This window comes from Mesocricetus auratus, unplaced genomic scaffold, assembly GCF_017639785.1.
Source record: "Mesocricetus auratus isolate SY011 unplaced genomic scaffold, BCM_Maur_2.0 Super-Scaffold_100676, whole genome shotgun sequence".
Taxonomy (NCBI): Eukaryota; Metazoa; Chordata; class Mammalia; order Rodentia; family Cricetidae; genus Mesocricetus; species Mesocricetus auratus.
In genome coordinates, this window is record NW_024429266.1 from 37556089 (window position 1) to 37564255 (window position 8167).

An 8167-nucleotide genomic window follows, 5' to 3' on the forward strand; every position below is an offset into this window, starting at 1 on the left:
ATGTAAGGACATGTCCCCAGCAAGTGTAAGGACATACCACCACCTCCTCCCACCCCTGACTGGTTTCCCACACGCAAAATGCAAAGCTGTGTTTGCCTCCATCCTTCCTTTGACCAAAAAGAACCTGGACTGCAGGGCTTGCCTCTGAGCTCCCTTCCAGACATGCACTTCGCTCCCCAAAGCCTTCTGGGATCTTGGGCGGAAGACAGTGGGGTAAGATCAACTGAGCACTGACAGTCCCCCATCAGTAATGGTCTGGCCTGGCTTGTTACACAGCAATAGCTAACTGCTACTTGATACCTCTTTACCTCTGATGGACTCCCTTAAACTTTCTGGGCCTCAGCTTCTGTATTTTTAATGTTATAGGATTCACTGGAGGATTACAGAAATTAACATATGTAAACTAGTTAGAGCAGTGTCTGCCACATACAAGTATTTGCTGTTTTTCCAGCATGCCACCAAGCTGTTTGTTACATGCTTTTCATACATCTCCCATCATCACGAAAGCTCTTTGAAGCCAGTGCTATTTATAGTCACATTTTATAATACGAAGTGAGAGTCTAAGAAATGGAGCGATATACTGATTAGCCACAGACATGAGATTAGTTAGTTGTGTAACTTTTGTCATTGAAACAAGATGTCCCAGTAGCGGCTGCCCTGGGAGTGGCAGGGTAGAATTAACTAAAATGGGAACCTCTTACTTACATGGAAATGCACTGTAAATCTTTAAAACTCCACACATTCTTGCTTTACTTAACGTCTAAGTCGTGCCTGAACTAGTGACTGTGGGCATTTAGTCTCAGTTGTCACCTTGAGTGGATCTGGTATTAGCACAGAGACAGACGAGCCTCTGGTGGGTCTGGGAGAGTGTTTCCTGGAAGGGTTAACTGAAGACCCTCCCCTGGAGTGGGCAGCGTCTTCTAGCTGCTGCCAAGACATGAGAGGTCTGACTGAAGGAAAGGATGCAAGCTTTGCCCACCTAACTTTGCTTCCTACAGGTGAGGGCATCTACCCTGGGGCATAGCGCCTAACCCCCTGGCATTTCTCACCCTTAGGACCGGACTCAGGTGTTTAACGCCAGGCTTTCTTTTCTTCTCCAAAGCGGTTTGGATACCGGGACCAATTGCTAGCACTCCACTCACATCGAATCGGCACGTCATGGTCCCTGGACACCCGAACAGTCTCTTACCCAAGACCTTCCAGATTAAGTTCAATTTTAGTCCTAAAGGAACTAAGGAAATCTTGGCTTAACTCCTACAAACACACTGTGTTAATAATTCTGATTTCACCCAAATTTCATATGTTCACCAAGATGAATTAATGAACCAAACAAATTCTAGTCATTATATAGAATTCCACAGGAAAAAGCAAACTTTATAAAACAGTAGAGAGGTAGTTCAGCAGTTAGAAGTACATCTACTCTTCCAGAGGATCCAAGTAGGGTTCGAGCACCCACACTGAGTGGCTCACAGCCACCTATAATCACAACTCCAAGGCTCATACTTCTCTGGCCTCTTCAGGCACCTGCATTCACAGGCACATAGCCACACACATGTACACATAATTGTGTATGTATTAACTACAGAACTCAGACGAGCCTAAGAAAAACCATAGCCATGGCCACAGGGGGGCAGCAGAAGGTAAAATATGAGCTGGCCTTCCTCTGTCATGGAAATGCCATTCTGTTGCATTGTTCTGGCTGACTTTTGAGTGGAGGCTGCATTATCTGTGACATGCTGAGTTAAATAATGCCTACCACCTTATATTTTCTCATCTGGGGTTCTGGAATTCTCCAAGCAGCAGACAAAATATATAGAAAACTAGGGATGAGGACATGCATTAAATCAGGAATCTGTAGTCTGGCAAAGGGAGCTGATGACCCTTGGCAACATTAAGGAGCGATTGTCTTTTTATTTGTACAAACATCGACAGCAGTAGAAAATGGAGACCCAGGGCCTCGTGGCTAACAAGATGTCCCAGTCCCAGCAGGGGAAGGAGCTTGCTGCCACCACTGACCTGAGTTCAACCGACAGAACCCCACTGGTAGATGCTAAGAACCAACTCCTGTAAATTGTCCTCTGACCTCCACTTGCATACTTTGAGCACTCCTGTCCTCCCTCCATCCTTGGTCCTGGTCCTTTCTGCCCGTCTCACGCAGACAGATGGATCCACGGCTGCCCACACGTTCCTCCCTCAGAAATCAGTACAGTTGTTGTCTGGGTTACATGAGGTCAAGACCTGCCTGAGTGTTCGTTCGTTCGTTTTCCAAGTCAGGTTTCTCTGTGTAACAGCCCTGACTGTCCTGGAGCTCGCTCTGTAAGCCAGGCTGGCCTTGAACTCAGAAACATCCACCTGCCTCTGCTTCCCAAGTGCTGGCATTAAAGGTGTGAGCCACCACTTTGTTCCCATGTTCTTGCCTAGGCCCTCAATGTCAGAATCCCTTCTGCTGTCACCCAAGAACCCTGGATCTAGATGTAGGGTGTAAGTCTAAGGGGTATTTGAGCTCTGATCACCCTGAGAGCTTAGGGAGAGATGAAGGCCAACAGGATGTCGGATATATAGCTGTGTATAAACAGTTAACTATAACATCACATGAAAATATTTCTTCTTTTGAATCCGGATCTCACTATGTAATTTAGGCTATTCTCACACTCCATCCTCCCAAAAGCTGGGATTACAGGCATTCTCGACTGTGTGACTGGCAGGATCATCTTTTCAGGGGCTGACAACAGGAAACAAAGAGCAAGGATTTCCGGAATGAGGTGACCTGGAAGGCAGTGGCCAGAAGAGGCAGGCCTGGTCCTTGCAGACTGCCCCCGAAAAGCTCAACCCTTGCATGCCTTCAGCAACGCTCCCCATCATGTACCCCCAACCTACAGAATCCCCAGAGGTCTGTGACATCACCCCCCCCATACTCCCTTGGGTCACCTTATCAACCATATGGTCCTTGGAAGCAGGATGGTATACTGGTGTTTTATTTTCATTTCTTACAAGAATATAACACACTCAAACAGAAAAACAGGGGTTGCATACATCACTGATAAAGGAACCCAGCTCCCTTTGTTAACAATAAATAAATATTAAAACAGTGGGGTGTTCCCCCAACAGCCCTCAGTGGTCTCAAGGCTTGCAGAGGTAGAGTCCCGTGAGGGAGGAGGCCCAGCCGGGCAAGCAGCTCCTGCTGAGTTTCTCCAGTAGAGGCAAACAAACCACAATAAATAACAACAGCGACAATAGCTGAGACAATCAGCACAACACAATGTAACAATATATTAGACTTAAATAAGTTTCTCCTGGAGAAGCCTCAAGTGCAGAGAGAACAATGTTGGCAACCTGGGTCTCCACTGCCATGCTGGTCTCTGGTGCGGGAAGTCCCGACTTGGAAGGTTTGTCCAGTAAGACCCAGAGGTGGTAAGCGGGTTCATTCCCCCCGCCCCCACCCTTCCAAGCAGCCCGATACTCCCTGGCTGCACTTCCAGCTTCGCATCCAGAGCTACCCTATGGTGGTCCCTGGCCTACCTCTCCCCTAACTGCAGTGGGCATCTCCTGTCTACAGGAAAACACAAGGCTCCCCGTCCACCAGGGGGCGTCTCTTGATCCCAGTCTCCTGTCCACCAAGAGAACTGATTTGATTTCAGCTGGCCGGTTAGGCTCCTCCCACAGATGGATTTCCTGTGGCTCTTTCTCCCTCACTCAGTTCCTGGACATGCGTGCCTGAGGCCTCCTTCCGGCCACCTCCCTCCCCTCAGACCTCAGCCTCCAAGGCCTTGCAGGGCTCAGGAAGGCCTCCCTCCCAGTTAGCCCTGTTCACAGGGGACCCTGCTGCAAATGTTGAGGACAGGGGGCCACCGACAAAAGGCCACCAAGAGCACCCAGTCTAGTCACACGAGCAAAGTGGCTTCTTTTTCAGGGTTACTGCTGACCTGGAAAGGGGCTCACAGGCCAGCTTTTGAGGTATAAAAATCTCATTTGGGGCAAGAATCATATTGGGCTCGTTGACCCCCATGAGAATGAACACAGGCATGGTAAGAAGCCTAAGCTAGGGAACCCCTGGTATCTCTGGGAAGGCGCGCACAGAAGAGGAAGGTTCCGCATTCAGTTTTTTCTAGGCCCAGGCCAGGAAGGAGGAAATCAAGGTATGACCAAAGCCAACTGTCTTGCCGGCTGCTATGGTTCTCTCCAGGTCCATTTCTCAAGGTTCCCGACCACCCAGCATTCCTCTGTGCCCTGGTAGGATGAGCATAACTGCTGGGCCACCAGTCCTTCCCCGGAGACCCCACACAGCCCCCTTGTCAGTCGTCAGCCAGGGGTCCTGGATTCGAGGAGCCTCTCCTACACGGAGCCCACCACAGTATCTGGGGGAGGGGGGAGTCCTTCACACCCAGGATGCGGGAACGCGCGCGCGTCCCTTCACTGTCCTCTCGCACTTGCTGGGCAGAGCCTGCCTCCCACACAGGGCCGCTGCTTCAGGGACGGGCGACTCCACCTCTCTTCCTGCTGGCGTCTTCGCTGCTGTGGAAGCTCAAGTGTGTGAGGGTTCGTCGGGGCTGCAGCTGCATGAGGAACAGGTGGAGGAGGCGGCTGAGGCTTGGGCAGCCAGGTCCCGGTAGGCAGGCGACTTGAGGAAGCGCGGGTAGGAGTCCTTCTCCATCAGGGTGTGGATCTTCCCCTGGGCCACATCGAAGCAGCAGGCAGTGGCTGCCTGCAGTCTCGTCCTTGTCAGCTCTCGGGTCTCATGGTCTATGTTCACCTGTGGGAGGCAGGACAAGCTCAATGCTGAGTGAGGGGTACAGACAGCAGGGCGACCGGTGGGCACTAGAGAAGGAAGGAGTCTCCCTTCTTAAACACTTTTTAAAGCATTTTTATGTGTTTGTGCCTGTGTTTTTATGCGTGTGCGCCACATGTGTGCAGGAGCTCTGGAGGCTGAAGAGGGTGCTGGATCCCCAGAACTGGAGTTGGAGGAGGTGGTGAGCTGATGGGCTGGTGATGGGCTACAGGAGTTCTGGAGGAACAGTGTGGGGTGACCTATGTCTTCCCTAAGAGCAGCAAGTGCTCTTAACCACTGAGCCATCTCTCCAGCCTCAACAGCCAGCTTTTCAGTTCCGGGACAGTTCCCACATGGGACCCAGGGGTTGGTCCTCTGGGCTCTCAGGATTAACATGAGGTTGTGCTATGCAAAGCCAGAAGCTGTGTTGTCCCCTGTCAGAGCCCTGCTCCAAGCCGCTGCCTCGGTGCTGGATCTATGCAACCATTCCTAACTGGCGTCTCCTCCCCTCGCTCCCACCATCTGCTAACCTTGCAGCTGCTACGCTGAGCCCACTCCATCAGGGAATATCCCGCTTCCTCCCCAAGCCATTCACAAGGAAACTAGGATGACCACATCTGGCCCCCAGCCATATGCATGACTTCATGTCCTACTGTCTCCCTGCCCCTTTGGTGGCCTTCGCTCCCTGTGGCGGGACACCCTTCCCTCTCTTGATCCTTCCACCACCCCTCCCGTGTGTGAGCTGTTTCACCCCTTCCTAACTCCCGCTGTATGCTCTGGCCATACCCCACCTGACTTAGTGAATTGTTTTACTGACATCTTCTCTCATTAGAATATAATTCCATCTGAAGTTTGTTTTGTTCATTGCTATATCCTCTGAGATCACAAAAGTGCCTTGCATATGAGTGATACTTAAGCAATATTTATAGATCACTGTGAAATAAAGCAGCAGCCAGAAAACAAGATACAAAAGCATGGCATTACTCAGATATGCCCACCAGGTGACGCTACTGCTACAGTGTCGATACCTCCAGGAGGGAAGGCTGAACTGCTTAAAAAGAAAAAAAAAAATTGTTCCCCAAGGGTGGAGGCAGGTCAGCCAGGGCACTAAGCCAGGTTATCCATAGCTCTCGACTTGGTTCCTCCAGTTGATATGCTGAGGTTCTAAAAAATAACTAATTTACAAGTGTAGGTGTGGAGAGAAGGCCAAAAGCCTGCTGTCCTGCCACCGAGAGTCACAAACCCTAGGGTCTGGTCACTGAGGCCCTACCCTACCTTATCAGTCTGTAACCAAGAAGGCCGCAAAGCCTAATCCTTCCCTCACCTCCCCCCACGGGCCCCCACGGGCCCTGGCTCTCAGTGGGAAGGGGCAGGCAGGGTCTGGGGGAGTCGCGGCCAGTGCCGAGACACTGACCTCTTTAGGGGCTTCACTTTGAATGTACTCATCAAAGATGCGGTGAGCCCTGGTGGCCAGTTTGGTGGCTGATCGGATCTTCTTGAACTCCTCGCAGGCCAGCCAGAATTCCAGGTTCTCCTCACTGAACTCCGTCTTCAGAAAGGCGTGGAAGGCAGCCACTCCATCTGGTGGTGAGAGGAGAAAGGAGACAGGTCAGGCTAAGGGGCAGCTGGGAAGAAAGGAAGAAAAAACAGCAATTGCCATTAATGGCTCTATTTTTAGGGTGTAATTTTCCTGAACAAGGCTCTGCCTTTGTGTTCTGAACAGAGGCTGACACACTGGGGGACCCAGATTATTATTACTACTACTATTATTTTGCCCGTGGTTCTCAGCATCCCTGGGACAAGCTCCGAGCACATGAGTACACACGTGCCTTTCACAGACAGACAACAGGGTCCTACTTACGCTTGCTGCTCAGTAACAAATCGAAGGACTCTCTCCATCCCAGAACATCTTCTGAGACGCTTCTGCCAAGACAAAAGGAAAGAGCCGAGATTTTTAAGTTTTTTTAAGTCAGGAAAGGCATAGCACACATCCCAGTCAGAAGCTGATTATCAAAACTAACCCCTCACACTCATATGGGGTCAGAGTAAGCAGAGATGTTATATAATGGATAACTGGGCATTCAGTGGCTGATGCCAGTCTTTCCAAGGCTCCCTCTTCTGTAACCAAAATTGATTCTGTTCCTCAGGTGCTCAGCTTTGACTTGCACACCTCTCCATTGAAGCAGGAACTTCGCAGAAATTCTATCTACCTATGACCCCAGAGCCTAGCACAGCACCGCTGGAGTTCAATATAAAAAAAAAGTGTGCAGGAGGCCTTCTAGGCAAGGTGCTCTCTAAATGGAAGCTGCCCCTGTCTTAGCTCTGTATTGAAGCACATTGGCACCGCCAGATTAAAGCCCTGTAAACAGGAGTGCAGGCAGGCGTCTGCTGGGGTCTGCAAAACTCGGACTCCACCTCCTGCTCCATGGAGCTCGGCAGCCACAGCGCAGCAGTAAAGAGTCTCACTAAAGTCTCCAGGAAGGGTGGCTTGGGCCCCATAGCCTGTCTGCTCCTATTTTCAGCAACCCCCGCCCCCAGAACCCCAGGGTTGGTGAGAACAGGACTTACCTCTCTTTGCTATGTTTACTGATCCAATCGAATAAATCAGAGCTCAGCTCTGATTTATGAAGAAAGAGCCCCAGACGCGTCTTGAACTCTTTGGCTCTGAAAGACAAACCATGAGCATGGAAGGATTCTGTTTGCTCTGACAGCACAGGGAAGTGTTTTTTTGGGGGGGGGTCGCACAAGAACTGACTCCAAGAAACCTGAGTACACTTGACCGTTCCCCAAGGCCCTGAAAGCTTTTCTCACTGGCGTCTTCACGTTCTGAGCCACAACAGCAGCACTCGAGCTGTGCCCTGATAGGTCTTAACACTTTGGGGGCTCTAAGGCACTGCAGTCGCGCCCCGCTGTCCCCTCTACCCAAGTTCCCAAGCCTAACGGTTGGTGGATTCGGGACTCAGTCGTCGGGATTACTAAACAAACTCCTCTTACCTCTCCAGGCAGGAGTTGGGGAAGTGGGTCAGGGTGCGGCACATGGTTGCGCGCGCAGGGCAGCACGTCTTGGGGAGGGTAGTAGCGGGCTCCGTGGGGCACTGGAGGGCGAAGAGGGAAAAGCCAGGCTGTCCCAAGTATCCGAGTGCGCAGATGGAGTCGGCAGATGTGCACGCTCCGGGACCGCGGCTACTAAGGCTCTTATCTCCGAGGGGTGGGGCGGGGCCGGGCGTCCCCGGCCAATAAGAAACTGGGGCTGAGTCTTGCGAGGGAGGAGGCGGGGCGGGAAGCATGATGGGGCGGGGCGACACCGGCAGCCCCCACGGCCTCCTCCTGAGCACATGGGACTGTCCCCACCCTGGAAGTCGGAGACTTCGGGTGCCAGGAGAGGAGGGAGGACTGAAAACG

The 8167-nt window shown here is 51.5% G+C and overlaps 1 protein-coding gene across 1 annotated transcript; it reads right to left on the bottom strand.

Moving 5' to 3' along the window:
* Positions 1 to 2959: 2959 nt before the first annotated feature.
* On the bottom strand, positions 2960 to 7945 carry Rgs16 (regulator of G protein signaling 16). The gene is made up of 5 exons (XM_005071298.4): positions 7760 to 7945; positions 7334 to 7429; positions 6627 to 6688; positions 6180 to 6346; positions 2960 to 4750 (listed from the first exon to the last, which is right to left on the bottom strand). The coding sequence occupies exons 1-5, from the start codon at positions 7801 to 7803 to the stop codon at positions 4523 to 4525; spliced, it is 597 nt and encodes a 198-aa protein (XP_005071355.1). The 5' UTR covers positions 7804 to 7945; the 3' UTR covers positions 2960 to 4522.
* Positions 7946 to 8167: the final 222 nt, after the last annotated feature.

Coding starts and splice junctions, on each gene's coding strand:
- Rgs16 (XM_005071298.4), bottom strand. CDS start 7,803: ATGTGCCGCACCCTGACCCACTTCCCCAACTCCTGCCTGGAGAG. Junction 7,430..7,759: donor CCCAACTCCTGCCTGGAGAG/GTAAGAGGAGTT, acceptor TTTGTCTTTCAG/AGCCAAAGAGTTCAAGACGC. Junction 4,751..6,179: donor AAAGTGAAGCCCCTAAAGAG/GTCAGTGTCTCG, acceptor TGCCTCCCACAG/GTGAACATAGACCATGAGAC.